The 17,690-nt window shown below is 36.5% G+C and overlaps 1 protein-coding gene across 1 annotated transcript in view; it reads right to left on the bottom strand.

Moving 5' to 3' along the window:
• Positions 1-12,479: 12,479 nt before the first annotated feature.
• The window catches only part of eif3ea (eukaryotic translation initiation factor 3, subunit E, a), a 69,493-nt gene continuing 64,282 nt past the window's right edge, over positions 12,480-17,690 (bottom strand). The window contains exon 13 of the mRNA XM_030158918.1: positions 12,480-12,658. Coding sequence (XP_030014778.1) covers positions 12,623-12,658 — 36 coding nt within the window. The 3' untranslated portion in view covers positions 12,480-12,622. The remainder of the gene's footprint in view (positions 12,659-17,690) is intronic.

Here is a 17,690-nt window from a genome sequence, read left to right as displayed (position 1 = left end):
CGGGAATTAAAAAAAAAAAAAAAAAAAAAAAAAAAAAAAAGGAAAGGTGCCGGTGGGGGACTCGGGGGGCTCGGGGTGGAACGCTGTGACTTTAGAATGTCCTCCTCCAGTTTTCTTTGAGTCGATCCTTGGATGTGTCAAACATCAGACGGGATGCGACGACACGGCATCACGTCGCCAGATCGGGATCATTTTTATGAAGCGCGCGGAGCCTCCGGTCCGGTCACACCAAAACAAAAAAAACAAAAAAAAAGTGGAACCGAATCAACACCTTCCTAAACAGTGATGCGTGGAGGAAGGGGGGGTAGGGTGGGGGGTGGGGGGGTAGGTAGTAGGTAATAGGTAGGGGGGCTTTTCTTCTGTGCGTTAATGTGCAGATAGATGCAAAGGCGGTGCGTAACTGCTCCAAAAATGAGCGCAAAACGTGCGTAAAAGTCGCCAAAAAACGCTCCGTGGAAGAACGTGGGAGTCTGTTTTAAGTGTAATTCCGCTCCGGTTCGGTTCCGGTCCACTTTTAGGTTCCCTCTGAGTGCAAGTGCGGCTCGGGAACATGCAGCATCCCTCTGTTTTGGACGAGACAAACTTGTGTCTTTGAAGCAGAAACAGAACAGAGGTCCGAAGAAGAAGAAGCAGAAGAAGCAGGGGAAGGTGGTCGTGTCCGTGGAAAAGCGTTTAGAATCCGTGTACCTGCGTGTTTTCCCCCCCGACTCGAACTGATCTGATCCGCGTTCCTGAAGAAACAAACTCACATGCGTGTGTTGTGCGTGGAAGTGGAAGTGGAAGCGGAGCAGCCAGAGCTGGAGCCGGTGCGTGCGTGCGCGTGGAGGAGCGGTGACTGAATCCAACTGGTCCTGATGCTCGTGCCGTTTTCTCATATAAGCTCCGTGGTGCTGTCACGTGTGGAGAGTGTTGGAGTTTTGTGTTTCTTCTTATTTCAGATGTTGAAGATGACATTTCATGTAGTCACACACACACACACATACACACACACGCACCTACCCACCCCCACGCCGTCCACCCCACCCCCTCCAGCCTATAGGAGGCGGCCACTGGGTCCTAGTGTGCGTAAAAGCTGTGTTTTTTTGCGTGTCGTGGAAAACATCTTAACCCATAAAGACCCAGCGATACTTTTATGGCACTTTTCAAATGAATTTTCCTCAATCTGTAACTTTTCTTAAGTCATTTATCACCATTTAGTTCGGATTTTTTCTGTGTATTTTCCTATATTTCATTTATTGATCATGTAGATGTTCATAAAAGCGGTTTAAAGTTTAGGTTTATAATATAAAAAAAACAGAAAAAAAACCCTACAAATTTAAGTAAAGATATCATGAACTGAACACAAAAACAAGTGTGTCCATCCACTGTTACTGATCCAGCTCCATGGGTTTTACTGGTGAATCAATGTTATGGCTTATTTTGTTCAATTACTTCATATTTTGTTGATTTATTATTGATTTTTGTTCCTTTTATTGATCACTTGGAATGTTTTTGTTCATTTCGTTGCTTATTTTATTCTTTTTTAACTTCATTTTAGTTTTTTTTTTTCCACATTATTTATTATTTTGTATTTTTGTTTTACTAGTGAGTCAATGTTGTAGAAGATGACGGTGTTTCCATGGTAACTGCGGAGTCTCTGAACATCCAAATGGGTCATATCTGATGACCATGAAAAGATGAAGAACTGTATTTGACACCAGTTATTTCTATGTATTGATAAGTTCAGAGGCTCAGAGGTTATTAAACACTTTAGATCAGATGGTTTTGTAGATGTGTTTGGGTTTTTCTGGTTTAAAAAGGAAAAAGTTCATGGAATGTTTTAAGGAATTACAGTTCAGAGTTAATTCCAGGTCAGTATATTTATATTTATACTTTATATCCACGGAGAAAGCCAGTGATTTCAGTAGACGCAGGTGTTTTAGCGTCTTTCAGGCTTTCTTCTTCAACCTGAACAGTCAGGACCCTTCAGTCAGGGTCTGGGTTCGGCTTTGTTCCGCTGACGAAAGCCCTATTGAATAATTAGAGGTTCCCCCAAAAAAACCAATTACGTGCGTAATGTGCGTAATGAGGTGGACCCGCAAGTCAACCATCCCGTCACGCCTCTTTTATTGCCCCCCCCCCCCCCCCCTTTTCCTCCAGAATTAATGCTAATCTTTGTAGAGGCTGTAATTGTGGAACATGAATAAACCATTGGATGAATGGGGGGGTTCAGAGGAGGCCTATGACCCCGGTGACCTCTGCAGCCGGAGCCACGTGCGCAGGTCCGCCTCACTCCGTCCGTCCGTCCTTGTGACCCCCCCTCCTTACCTTCCGCAGGGGGGTATAAAGAAGCCCTGGCACTGCTCCTGTCTCCTCTCCACGGTCACATTCACACGCTGGCTGCTCGTCAACGCTGCAGATCATCATTACGAATCACCACCAGGGATACGCATGCGCACTGACGACGACGACGACGATGATAGACCCAAACTTCAGGTCTTCAGGACCCTTCTGGACCCTCCAGGACCCCTTCCACCGGTGCCGGTGTTGTGCCAAAGTACGGATCCCAGCTCAGGATTGTATCCCCTGGCCTCGGGAGCATAAATTCGACTATTTCATAATTATGACTTTTTACCTCATAATTTTGACTTTTATCTCATAATTTTGACTCTTTATTTCATAATTTCGACTATTTATCTCATAATTATGGCTTTTTACCTTCATAATTTCAACTTGTATCTCATAATTTTGACTTTTTATTTCATAATTTCGAATATTTATCTGATAATTATGGTTTCTTATCTCATAATTATAACATTTTACTTCCATAATTTCAAGTTTTGGCTCATAATTTCAAGTTTTAGTTCATAATTATGGCTTTCTTATCTAATAATTATACATTTTTACCTCATAATTTCGACTTTTATTTCATAATTGTGCCTTTTCATTTAATTATTTTTGACTATCTCATAATTATGACTTTTTACCTCCATAATTTCAACTTTTAGCTCATAAGAATGACTTTTTATCTCATAATTATGACTTTTTACATCAATTTCTACGTTCATCTCATAATTTCAACTTTTTATTTCATAATTTCAACTATTTCATAATTATGGTTTCTTATCTCATAATTCTGACTTAACCTCCATAATTTCAACTTTAAGCTCATAAGTATGACTTTTTTATCTCATAATTATGTCTGTTTATGTCATACTTATGACTTACCATGGAGATTTTTTATGACCAGTGGTGGCAACAGGCTTCCATACATAGGAAGTTAGAAAAAAAACGAAAACACTGAAAATAAATAAATAAATAAAATTCCCCATTGTAAGTCATAATTGTGAGATAAAAAGTCAAAATTATGCTCCCACAGCCAGGGGATACGTACCTTGGCCCAACACCTGTTTAACCCATAAAGACCCAGTGGTACTTTGGTGGCAATTGTTCCTCTATTTAATCTTTTATCATAATATTACACTCTGTGTTTTGCTTTTTTTTCCCCAATGAAAACCATGTATTTTCTTGTATTTAATTAAGTGATCATGTACTTAAATCATCATGTTGATAATACATTTGAGGTTTATTATGTCAAAAACACAGAAAACTGAAGAAAAAGTGACTTTTTCAGTAAAATATACCACAACTGAATATAAACCCAGTGTGTTCATCCACTGTGGGTTTTACTGGTGAATCACTGTTGTAGAAGATGACATTTTGGTGACTGTTTTATTCTTTTTTCTTCCATTTTGTGGCTTATTTTGTTAATGTTACTTATTTTGTTGATTTTTTTCATTAATGACTTTTCCTCTATTTGCTTATTTTGTTGTTTGATTATTTTTTCCTTTATTTTAGTCATTTTTTTTCTTATTTTCTCACATTATTTAGTCTTTTTTTTAATTCATTTTTGTTCATTTTATCCACTGTCACTTCTCATACTCCATGGTGAATCAATGTTGTAGAAGATGACGGTGTTTCCATGGTAACTACAGAGCCTCTGGATGTCCAAATGGGTCATATCTGATGACCATGAAAAGATGAAGAACTGTATTTTACACCAATTATTTCCATGTATTGATAGGATTAGTGGATCCACAGGTATTAAACAGTTTAGTGCAGTAGATGGTTCTGGTCATGAGTGGATGTTCGGGTCTTTAAGGGTTAATCAGTGCACCACAGCCTGATTAGAACAGTTGTGAATGCTCTACCCCCTTCAGCCACTAGGTGTGGCACTTAATCTTTTATTTATTTCAGGAAATTATTTTCATGAGAGTTTCAAGTGCATTGGCTGTAATCCTATCTGAGGAGAAGCGGTGTGAAGTCAGGACAAATACTCATCTTTTTTAAACACAAGGACAATAATAAACCCAAGACATGTGGATTAAATGTCATATTGAGGATTGAAGGTAAATGTAATAAATCTAGCAGAGTGGTGGCCTGTTACATTATTAAATATTATATTGGTGATTTCAGTGATGTCCTCAAACAAACCTTTAACATCAGGTTTAAGTCACACAAGAGAATTAAAGCAGGGTTCCTACAGGTTTCTACAAGTTCAATTTAAGACTTTTTTTTTTAACCCTTAAAGACCCAAACATCCACCATCAACCAAAACCTTTACTCATATAAACTGTTTAATCCCTGTGGATCCACTAATCCTATCAATACATGGAAATAATTGGTGTAAAATACAGTTCTTCATCTTTTCATGGTCATCAGATATGACTCATTTGGACGTTCAGAGACTCCGTAGTTACCATGGAAACACCATCATTTTCTACAACATTGATTCACCAGTAAAACCCATGGAGTTGGATCAATGACAGTGGATAGAAATGAACAAAAATGAATAAAAAAAACATACAAAATAAGAAATAATGTGGAAAAAATAAAGAAAAAATTGACTAAAATAAAGGAAAAAAGAATCAAACAAGCAACAAAATGAACAAGCAGAGGCAAAGTCATTAATAAGAAATCAACAAAATAATAAGTAACATGAACAAAATAAGCCACAAACTGAATAAAATCAAAGAAAAAACCAGTAACAGTTAAAATGTCATCTTCTACCACATTGATTCACCAGTAAAAACCCATGGAGTTGGATCAATGACAGTGGATGGACACAGGGTTTATAAGAGATAATAAATAAAATGAACAAAAATACATACAAAAACTAATATTGTAATAAATAATGTGGAAAAAAATGAGCCAAAAATATACTAAAATGAAGTAAAAAAGAATAAGCAGCAAAATTAACAAAAACAGCCCAAGTGATCAATAAAATGAACAAAAATTAATAATAAATCAATAAAACATGAATTGAACAAAATAAGCCACAAACTGAATAAAATTGGAGAATTAAAAAAAAAAAAAAAAAAAGATTAAAATAATAAAAATGAACAAAATAAAAAAAAATCTTTTTCATGGTCATCAGATATACGACCCACTTGACTCCATTGTTACCGTGGAAACACCATCATCTTCTACAACACTGATTCACCAGTAAAACCCATGGAGTTGAATCAATGACAGTGGATGGACACACTGCGTTTATGTTCAGTTAAAGAGAGATTTGGCTGAAAAAGACACTTTCTATTCAGTTTCCTCTGTTTTTGACATAAAACCCTCAACTTTAATCTGAGCTTTTATGAACATCTACATGATCAGTGAATTAAATATTGGAAAAAAACGGATTTTCACTGAAAAAATGCAAAATACAGAGGATTATTTTACAATAAATGGTGATAAATCACTTAGGAAATGTTAAATATAGAGAAAAAAAAATCCTTTGGGAAGTGCCACAGAAGTAGATCTGGGTCTTTTTTCCAGATTCTTGAAAAATTGTTTACAGAAGATGGCTGATCCCATTGGTCCATCTTCATCTTCAGGCTGTTGGACTAAAAAAAAAAAAAAAAAAAAAAAAAACATGGGGGGAAAACCTTCAACGGTAAAATAACAGGAGGACTCATGGTTGTTTCCTTGTCCAACCCTGTGGTGACCTTTGTCCTGCCGTTGTCGGGGGGGGCAGTGACAGACGCTGTGGTGGAGGCGGTCGTCCACAGACCTGAGCTGGTCTGGACTGAGCTCTAAAACAACATCTGAGGAGGGACTGGAGGGGGGACGGGACTCTGGAGGGACTATGGAGGGAGGACGGGACATCCCAGCCAGCATGTCCATGTGGGCCCCAGAAGGGTTATAATTGGGCTGCACATAAGGGTCCCATGTGGGTTTGTCTGCAGTTTCCATGGTGACCCCACGAGTTTGTCCATATCAGAATCAGAAATCTGAATATCTCATTATTTTTTCTTTACACTATTTATCCCATATTCATCTTTCATGTCATTTGCACTGCTTAAATTCTATGTTTTACAAATATGTTTGCAATAGTTTTTATTTTGTAATGTAAATAACTGTGCCTTTTACTGATATTTGTTGTTTTACTGATATTTACCTCCGCCAGGAGGTATTGTGATCACTTTGCGTGCGTGTTTGTTTGTTTGTTAGCAAGATAACTCAAATAGTTATGGACAGATTTTCATGAATGATTTTCATGCCCACATGGACACGCTGACTGGGATTAGGTGATGGACGAGACACCAGAGGGTGGACGGGACACCAGAGGCCTCCGCTGGTGTTTGGATTTTCATGTGTCATGGACAAGGAGGCCAGTAAAACCAATCACTTACACCCCCACACCCCCACCAATACTACCTCACCTCCCTACAACTGGAGCTGTTGCCGTGGTGACGTCAGCATTTGGATGGTCTGGCTCCGAGCCTTTAACGCTATAACAGCAATGAGCTCTTCATCATCATCATCATCATCATCATCATCATCATCGTCGTCGTCCCCCTCCTCCTCCTCCAGACTGGACAGTCCTTTACCCACTGAATAGGGTCCAATACTTTTTTTTTTTTTTTTAAACACTGAACTAGTATAGTTTTTATTTCTATCACAGATTTTATTACATGCATTATTCATTTATGGATATTTGTGTATTTTTAAACTATTTTATTCTGTTTACAAATGTTTTATCTGTGTTTTTATTTTTTGAGGCCAATGCATCATCATTTCATTTTTACATTTACATCTATGATGGAAATATTTAAGTGACAAATAAATAATCTGATTCTGATTCTGTTTCCCCTTCCAGGGTCTGGACCCTCCACTCCTCCAGAAATGGGTCAAAATGACCCATATTCAGATCCATGTGTTTTTATAACACTTTTGTCATTTTGTCGTGTTAAAAATAATTTGTATTATATTTTGGTCCATTAAAAACTGATTTCATGTGTGAATTTATTTTTTTTTTACATTTATTTTATACCAATTTTAAATGTTTTTTTTTTTAGATCTTTAGAAATTTTTAAAAGCAAACTATATATATAATATATAGTGTATGTAACAGTAAGAGAACACTGTCTACATCCATTTAGTGAGTCCTTTGGTTTTACTGTTCTATTGTAAGTTTTTATTACAAAGATATTACAAGAAAACCACCTCACCGGGTTATTTTGACCCATTTATGCATCAAAGGGTTAAAACAAAAAAAAAAAAAAACAAGAAAAAAAAAAAGCGGTCGTCTATGTCTCAATCTGAAAATGTCAGGGAGAGGATAAGAATAAGAAAAGAGAAAGTTCGAGCTATAATTAGAAACTTTCCATGTTTGTGGCTCCACGTTGGGCTTCAGTATCCGTAAGTGACGTAATGTAACATTCACAAACTCAAACCTGAAAGATCACAACTGTAAAATAACACGATTTGTCGTCTCCATAAATCTGATAATTTGCTGAAACATGTAAACCCAAATCTAAAACAGAATAAAACTCTGGGTCCCAGTGGGATCCCAACGTGGCTGGAAAACATTTCCGAGTGTCTTCACAAAGCAGAGGATCTTCACAGCGGTTACAACCGATTCCACCACGTCAAAGCGGAAAAGTGTCAAGATGTCCAAAAAAACAGACTGACTGTAGGGGGCGCCGTTTCCTCCTTTGGGGTTTCATCACATACAAAGGCTTTTAGTAGAGCTGCAACCGATTAATCGACTCAAAGTGATAAAAAAAAAAAATCATTCAACCACAATTCTCCTGAATCAAAGCTTTGTTTCCTTCATTTCTCTGCTGTTAAACATTGGTTCCACTGTTGTGTTTCATACGGACACTTATTGTGACGCACAAAGAAGGTTCAATTCAAGAAAACTGCAATAGAATATTTCCCTTCAATCAATTTGAGTCGATTAATCGAATCGTGAATTTTTGCATTCGCTTCAAGCACCTAATCGATTAATCGGTTGCAGCTCTAGTTTTTAGGGTTTATTTACTGTTTGATTCCAGGTTATTTTTAGTTTTTACAAGTGCATAAATAGTGTCATTTCTATTTTAAGGAGTAAAAAAAATGAACTAAAGCAGGTTATTGTGTAGTCGTTTTTTTTTTTCTTTAACGTTGAAAAGCCCTGATTCATAAAATGCATCAGATTTAATATAATTTACTTTAATTACTTTAAACATCATTATCTCAGTCTTATTCACCGTGGACGTTTACTGGTGCTCCACCTACAGCAGAGCTCTGGAACTGGAAAAAACAGGCTGATGAATAGTAAAACTTCAACATTAAACTAAAACAGAACTGATTCCATGTGAACTTTAGTTTGTTCTGTTTTTAGTTTACCGGCCGATAAGCTGTAAGCTGTTGTCGTCTGTCGTCCGTTACAAAACTTTCAATCGTCTTCTCTGAAACTACAATTCCAATTGACTTCAAACTTGGTATACAGCTTCTGTATGATGATGTCAACACAAGGTATTGACATTATTGTGATCCGGATCTGATTCTGGATTTGGTGCGACTTTGAAAAATTTTCCCATTATAAGAGATAGGAAGTGGATTGATCCAATAAATCAGTAAATATCGATGATATCAAGTCGGAATTTGAATTTTTTACAGATCTGATTGGAATATGACCAAAACATGGGCTATTTCTGTAATATAATAAATACACAGAACTGGGTGATAATAAATGGCATCTGGATACATTTCCCAAAGCTTTTAATTTGGCCGGTAAGCTACAGGGCCATTGGTCCTATTTTTATTATTTCAGTTCAGGGATGTTTTCGTCTGTTTTACGTTGGGTCTTGGTTTCTGTTCACTTTAATAACCACGGTGGTGGAGGAAAGGTCCGACTCCTGACATCTGCATCGGACAGCTGAGCCTGAACATGGATTTGCGTCTTGACCGGAGACATAAATTCCGCTGCATGTGAAGGATATCGACTGAAAACCAAGCCAGGCCTCCAGCTTTAATCACTCTGACAAACAGGACGGTCCTCTGAGATTTTATGTGTATTTACAGGATTTCTATGGTTAAACACTAAGGTTATGTAATGCCGTCCAACAGGCCTGATCTGTAAAATAAACACATACTATGTAATAATAAAGAATACAATGACAACTCCAAATTATTTTCTTGTGTTAGTGCAAAAAAGTAACCTTAATTGTTCAGAATGTACATTTGCAAACAACAGTGTATTAGGGCCACATAGGGAAAATAAAAACACTTGTCACTACAAGAATAAAGTCGTAATATTATCAGAATAAAGTTGCAGCTTTAAAAAAAAAACTCAATTTAATGAAAATATTGTACTTTTATGAGATTAAAGTCATAATATTTTGAAAATAGGAAAAATAAAAAACACTTGTCACTACAAGAATAAATTTGTATTTCAAGAATAAAGTCGTAATATTATCAAAACAAAGTTGTAGTTTTAAGAAAACTCAATTTAACAAAAATAACATAATTTTATGAGATAAAAGTCATAATATTTTGAGAATTAAGTTGTAGTTATAAAAAAAACTCGTAATTTAATGAAAATAATGTACTTTTATGAGATTAACGTCATAATACTTTTAAAATAGGAAAAATAAAAACATGTAACTACGAAAATAAAGTTCTAACATCTCGGGAATAAGTCATTATTATAAGAATAGAGTCGTAGTTAAAAAAAAATCATAATTTAATTAAAATAGTGTTGTACTTTTAAGAAACTAGTCATAATATTTTGAAAATAAATTTGCAATAGTGGGATAAAAAGTCCTAATTTATTAATTGTAAGCCTTAATCCTTGTTGATGACAGAGTTTCCGTTTACAGCGAATGCAACAAGTGAAGCGGCGGCCTTCACTTTCACTTCTGCTTCTGTTTCAAGTCCGCACTTTGAATGTAATTGTCCGCAGTGGTCTACGTGACCGACTTCTGACGCTACGATGTGTTGAAAATGTCATGTGATTCAGTTACGGGGGCCGTGACCGTGGACCCTCAAGGGTTAACAGATCTGATACAGGTCACATTTGGGAAAAAAAAAAAAAAAAAAAAAACGGATTTGGGCCACATTTGTCTGCGTTCTGACCGTAACCATGGAGACCAACTACAACCAGGTGATGCTTCGTGTCCTTCACATGCTCCAGACTTTCGATTGAGGCTCGTAACGCAGATGTAATTACATAAAATTCTTCTAAGTATGTATTCTGTGCACGAAAAGACGAAGAAAATTAAAGACGTGAGGGAACGAAAACCTGAGTTTTGCCGAAATTGTTGTTTTTCCACTAGGTACATTTTTAACATGCAAGTTATATTCGCGCAATTTGAGGATCAATGGAAAAGCAACTATTGTAGCCTTGAGTCTGCCCACCTCCATGCATTGAAAACTAATAAAGTATTAGAATGTGAGGAGACCAAACAACAAGTAAATCATAAAACCTTTCAGATTTGAAGAAAAGTGATAAAAATAGAAAAAAATTGCTGTTTCCACTGAAGACGAGTCAAATATGGATGTAATTATTAAGTAACATGCAAGCTTTATTCGCGCAATTTGAGGGTCAATGGAAAAGCGACTAATGTCTTTAACAGATCGGATACAGGTCACATTTGGGGAAAAAAAAAAAACCACAAACAACAAAAAAAATCGGATTTGGGCCACATTTGTCTGCAGTCTGACCATAACCATGGAGACCAACTACAACCAGGTGATGCTTCGTGTCCTTCACATGCTCCAGACTTTCGATTGAGGTTCGTAACGCAGATGTAATGACATAAAATTCTTCGAAGTACATAATCTGTGCGCGAAAAGACAAAATTGAAGACGTGAAGGAATGAAAGCCTGAGTTTTGGCAAAATTGTCGTTTTTCCACTAGGTACATTTTTAACATGCAAGTTATATTTGCACAATTTGAGGATCAATGGGAAAGCAACTATTGTAGCCTTGAGTCTGCCCACCTCCATGCATTGAAAACTAATGACAAATATTAGAATGTGACGAGACCAAACAACAAGTAAAACGTCATAAAAACTTCCAGATTTGAAGAAAAGAAGTGATAAAAATAGAAAAAAATTGCTGTTTCCACTGAAGACGAGTCAAATATGGATGTAATTATTAAGTAACGTGCAAGTTAAATTTGCGCAATTTGAGGGTCAATGGAAAAGCAACTATTGTCTTTAACAGGTCATATTTGGGCAAAAAAAAACCAAAACAAAAAAATCAGATTCGGGCCACACTTGTCTGCAGTCTGACTGTAACCATGGAGACCAACTACAACCAGGTCATGCTTCGTGTCCTTCACATGCTCCAGACTTTCAACTGAGGCTCGTAACACAGATGTAATGACATAAAATTCTTCGAAGTATGTAATCTGTGCGTGAAAAGACAAAGAAAATTAAAGACGTGACGGAATGAAAGCCTGAGTTTTGGCAAAATTATCGTTTTTCCATTAAGTAAATTTTTAATGTGCAAGTTATATTTGCGCAATTTGAGGATCAATGGAAAAGCGACTTCTGTCTTTAACAGATCGGATACAGGTCACATTTGGGCAAAAAAAAAAATCAAATTTGGGCCACATTTGTCTGCAGTCCGACCGTAACCATGGAGACCAACTACAACCAGGTGATGCTCCAGACTTTCGATTGAGGCTTGTAACACAGATGTAATTACATAAAATTCTTCTAAGTATGTAATCTGTGCGCGAAAAGACGAAGAAAATTATAGACATGTGAAGGAATGAAAGCCTGTGTGTGAGCAGTTGTGATAAAGACGGAGCGAAGGAGGGAAGGAAAGAGGGAGGGAGGGGCCGAGGACTGAGTTATGAGGAGGTGGGAGGGGCTAGGGGGTGGGGGGGGCATTAAACAGATTGTGTCCGTCTGGCTAATGGTTCTTTATGGCTCCCTCATGTCGTCGATGACTGGCAGAGAGTGTGACCGCCGGTAAGTGAACATCACCTCCGTTTGCCCCCGTGAGCCGCCGCTGAAGCGAACCGCTGAAACGAACCGCTGAAACGCCATAAAACCGACAGACTAAACAGCCGTTCATCATCAGCGCGGCCTTCAGCGTCCCACTCGGTGACTCAATGCACACATTAAAACTTCATCAAGTATTACCGATACAGAAAAGCCCCCGCCGCTCCAACCGCAGCCACCGTCGGTCAGGTCCAGAAATAAGCCAGTCATGGGTGAAAATGGTTTTGTTGGTCACTTTTATTGAAATCGCTGATGACTTACTTTGACCCGAGTACAAAATGGTACCGGTCCAGTCAGAGAAACAAGTGTGGAAAAAATGATGTAACACAATGAGTCGGATGCATTTGTCTTCCGTGGCGTTGCTAAAATCCTGTTTCCTGACCGGCCCAGTTTGGAGTCTGGAAGGAAAAGTGTGAAGAAAACATCCAATTAGAATGAGACATGGAGAGGTATGTTCCAGGAGATTCTTTTTCCACTGGTTTTATCTGTATCTTTCCCATTTAGTTCATTGACAATTGATCACAGGCTACAAATGATTAGAAATAACTAAAAATAAAAAGCTGGAATATGGACACAGAACGATCTACACAAACTAAAATGTTTGACCACATGTAAAATAGTTGAAAGTGTATTTGTATAATCTCGTTAACTTTCCTTATGCACATTTGCAGTTGGTTTTCATAATAAATACAATAAAAAAAATCACATCTAAGTTTAACTCTAACACACTATTTTAAGTATTTATTAAATATAATAACGAGAATGGTCAGATATTGAAAGCAGCAGAGTGCAGTCAGTGAGAGAGAGATGAAAGATATGCATTACTTTTAGCACGATTTTTGCAGTGTTTTACAGGTGAATTCTTGTAAATAATTGTATATAATAGTGATAGTGCTGTTTTGGAGTGTTCTACCTGTGTGTTTTGCTGTTTTTGTCAAGTTTAGCCTTTTTTTTTTCTTTTTTCCACTGTTTTTATCTGTATCTTTCCAGTTTAGTTGACAACACTGGTCAACAACAAATTTATTGTTTAAGTTTTTTGAGCTGATTTAGGATCATTTTGGTGTGCTGAATCCAAAAATCACATTAATTTTGCTCAGTCAGGTCAACTTTCTGAACTATGCTACACATTGGCTTTTTAACATTTTTGCTTACATTTATGGGCATTTTCACATCATATGATACAAAATTCTTTCATATTTCTTGCAATAAACGAGTTCTGAAGATTTTACTTTTGCCAATTTATGATTGTTTTTTTTTAATATTACAGGTGAATGAAATGGCTTCGACTAGAAGATCTTGCAAAAATAAGCCTGACGTATTCTGCTACATCTGCAGTGAATATACCATTGTACCTAACAGGAATCCTGTTAGAAAATGATTTTTTTTTCTCTTAAAACCTATTTAGGGTGAGAACTATATAAAATCAACTGATAAAGTCACAAAAATGTAATCAATTTTGTGAGAAGATCAAATTTTTCAACATCAAATTAGCAAAAAAACCTGACCTGATTGAGAAAAACATGTCATTTTTGGATTTAGCGGTGCAAAATGGTCCTAATTCAGTTGAAAAAACCTAGACAACTTGCAAAAAACATTTTTTTGTAACCCAGTGTAATTGATCACACAGGCTAAAATGATCAGAAATAACTGAAAATAAAAAGCTGGAACACGGACACAAAACGACCTTGACAAACTAAACTGTTTGACCACATGCAAAATAGTTTAAAGTTTATTTCTTGAATCTCATAATCTTTCCTAATGCACATTTACAATTGGTTTCCATAATAAATACAATAAAAAATCAAGTCTGTTTCTTTTATTTTTAACTATAACTCTATTTTAAGAATTTATTAAATATAATAATGAGAATTAATGGACAGATATTGAAAGGTAACTTGTTCCTAAAAAAAAATGTGCAAAAGAATTGACAAAAAAGACATTTTCTGACACTTATTTTACACTTTTAGGGCTAATTTAAAAACTATTAGCCCAAAAATGTAATATAAAAAGCCAAACATTGACGTCCCTTGGTCTCAGGAGGATATAAATATGTTAATATCAGTGAATTACCTGCTGCAGAATGTGGACATGGTAAAAACCCAGCAAAACAAAAGTATTGCTGTTGATTGTGGGAAACACAAAAATGTAACGTACATGTGCAAGTAGTTAAGTGCTGACGTTTTCCTTGTCGGAGTGTGTGATGTGTGTGTTCTGCTGCCGAGCGTTGGGTGGCGGTGGGAGCTCCGCCCACATGGCAGCCACTTAAACCCTCGATATGTAAGTGATTTGTAGCCTCGAGGACAGAGGGATGTAATGGTGCTCTAAGAGTAGTTTGCAGCCCCTTTTGTCTAATTACAGAAACTCCTTAATGAGGAGGGTGGGGGGTTTACAGGACAGGGTTATGGTAACACTCAGCTGCAGATATTCAGACAGTGGGGGGCGGGAGGGGCATCAAAAGACCCCCACAAAATAGCAGCACAGTTAAAAGGTCAAATCAGTTTGAATTTTAGACTTTTATCCGTTTTAGTGGTGAATTCTTGTAAATAATTGTATATAATAGCGACGGTGTCATTTTGGAGTGTGCTACTAGTGTGTTTGGACCTGTTTTTGTCGAGTTTCGCTGTTTTTTTCACTGTTATTTTTTTTTTTGTTTGTTTTTTATTTGTTTTTTTCACTGTTACCTGTATTTTTCTGTTCTTATACTTCACTGATAGTTGTATTTTATCTGTAAATCTAAAGTCTTCACAACGATAACTTTTAAACCTTTTTAGACAATTGTATCTCCCGTGCCACAATTTTTCATCCACAGTCATTCAAATACCGTAAGTCCTGAACTGTCTGTGCTTTTGACAAAATCCAAAGTGCATTTGAAAGCTGAGTATGGGTTCTTTCTTTTTTTTGTTCAGTGTTTTTATTACACACTGAGTCATCCAGAAAAACATAATACAGCCATCATTTTTTTTAATACCCAAACCCATGAACATTTCCACCCTGTTGCACCAGAAAAAAGATAATTAACAATAATAATAAATAAATAAATAATAAGAAACTCACAGATTCGTATTAATAAGACTGAAATTGGGTTCTTTCTATTGGTCTATAACACATTAAGCCTGCATTGGCTGACTGTTTTTTTTCCACTGTTTTTATCTGTATTTCTGCAGTTTGTATAGTTCATTGTTAGTTGTATTTTAGTTGCAAATATTCTATTACTGTCTGTATATTTATACATATATATGTAAATCTATATGCAGATCTATCCAGTTCATACACAGATGCAGTGTTTGTGTTTGAATTAGATGGATGTTTTTGTTATAAGTTAAACTTCATCCCGCTCTTTTTCAAATGTTTGACTTTCCTTTTTTTTTTTAATAGAATTCTTTTGTTGTTTGATTTTAATGCAATATTCGAAATAAAAAAAATAAATAAACAAACAGTGAAATGAGGGGCTCTGTTTACAACTAGACAGAAAGTGAACACTATCACACCGGATCCAAGTGACACCAAAGAACCAAAAAGAAGAAGAAAAACATGGACACAGAATGATCTACACCAACTCAAATGCTTGAACACATGGAAAATCGTTCAAAGTTTACTTTTATAATCTCATTAAGTTTCATTAAGAACATTTAAAGTTGATTTTCATAATAAATATGATAAAAATTCAAGTCTGTTTTTTTTTTTCTTTTTACTATAACACAGTTTTAAACATTTATTACATGTAATACTGATAATTAATGGCCAGATATTTAAAGTTAAGTCCTTCCTGAAAAAAGTGCAAAAGAATTGGCAAAAAAAAGACATTTTCTGACACTTTTATTGAAAAAACAACATAAAGAAATCAAGGTCTTTTATAATGGTAGTCCTTATAGGGCCAATTTCAACAATATCAGCTCAAAAAGTTTAGATAAAGAAGCCAAATCTTTGACTTTCCTGGGTTTTTCTGACACTTTTATTGCTCTGTGAGTTGTTTGGAGCCTTTTTTGTTTAATTACAGAAACTCCTTAATAAGTGTGTGTGTGTGGGGGGTTTACAGGACAGGGTTATGACAACACTCTGCTGCAGACAGACAATGGGAAGGGGATCAAAGTTAAAAGGTGAACGTTTAACATGTCATGGCCTTGGTGCAAAAAAACCCAACCCATCAATCCAGCCTTGAGGAGTGGTAGGGTGGGGGGGGTGGGGGGTGAAGTGAAGTGAAGCTCCACGTCTAGTTCAGAGCATGTGCGTGATTATGACATTCTGGGAAGTTTCAGTACTTGAGAAGTCGACATACCACTAAAATGCACAAGGTCAACATCAAAAACACAGTTAAATGGGACGCGCGGACCCTGGGCCAGACATCTGCAGAGGGTTCTAAGTGCAGGGAAGTCCAGGTTTTGACTAATGTTCACCAAACGCCGGCGTTGAGGGTCCACCTTATTTATGTAGCGGAGCTGAGTCACCGTGCTCGGGCCGTGTTTTTACGGTTGTTTGGAATCTACCTTGTCATTAGGCCTTTGAAGAGCGACGCGGGGATGAAAGCGTCAGCTCTGTTAAACCTGCTCTTACTGGTTTATTTCGTGTAAAGAGAAGCTTTTGTTGACGGTTGTTCATCAACATTCTTCAGCCTTGTTCTCCTGAGCTGATCATTTGAGTCTCTTTGAACTCCACTAAGTTCACGCTGACCTCAGATCAGGGCCGGGGGGGGGGGCAAGGTTATAATAGTTTAATAGTTATGGATTTTTCATTATAGTTTAGTTTTATTTAGTTTTGACCTGTTCGTCTATAATTCAGTTAGTTTTAATTAGTTTTTAGAGCAGGTTTGCTAGTTTTTATTAGTTTTAGTTTTTTCTTAATGCTTAGTTTTAGTTTACTTTTAGTTTTTTCATATTTTTTTATCTTTGCCATCGTATTCACATAAATCCCATATGGAACTCTGCTTTCTCCCAACTTCAGTCTCCATGTTTCCAGGTAGAATGGGGACCAGAAGACGACCGGAAACCACAAGTGACGAGAAGTGATGGACCGTTAAGTGCCATATGGTGCCGCTAGCTAAAATTGCTCAAGGGAACTAAATCAATTTCATATCAATCCGACATTGATAAAGATGAAAACGAAGGGAATTTATCCATAATTTTCATCCATTTTAGTTTTGTAAGCACACAATACAGTTTTAGTTAGTTATCGTTTTTTCCTATTATTTATAGTTTTTATTTATTTCAGTTAACGAAAATGTTTTTTCAATTCTAGTTTTCGTCATTTTGTTAGTTTTCGTTAACAATAATAACCTTGGGGCCAGATTCAGCCCAATATGTGGATCGGAAGTGGATCAGACCAGTAGAAAAATCTTGTTTGTGCGTACTATTATTTAGTGCTTCTTTGAATTTTCATTTTTATATTATGTTGTGCAAAGAAGTCAATTAGTAGCAATCAGGAAGCTTGTATCAT

The sequence above is a fragment of the Sphaeramia orbicularis genome, chromosome 16 (genome assembly GCF_902148855.1).
Source record: "Sphaeramia orbicularis chromosome 16, fSphaOr1.1, whole genome shotgun sequence".
NCBI classification, from domain to species: domain Eukaryota; kingdom Metazoa; phylum Chordata; class Actinopteri; order Kurtiformes; family Apogonidae; genus Sphaeramia; species Sphaeramia orbicularis.
Note: the sequence above shows the minus strand (reverse complement) of the source record. Positions and strands in the feature narration are given on the sequence as shown.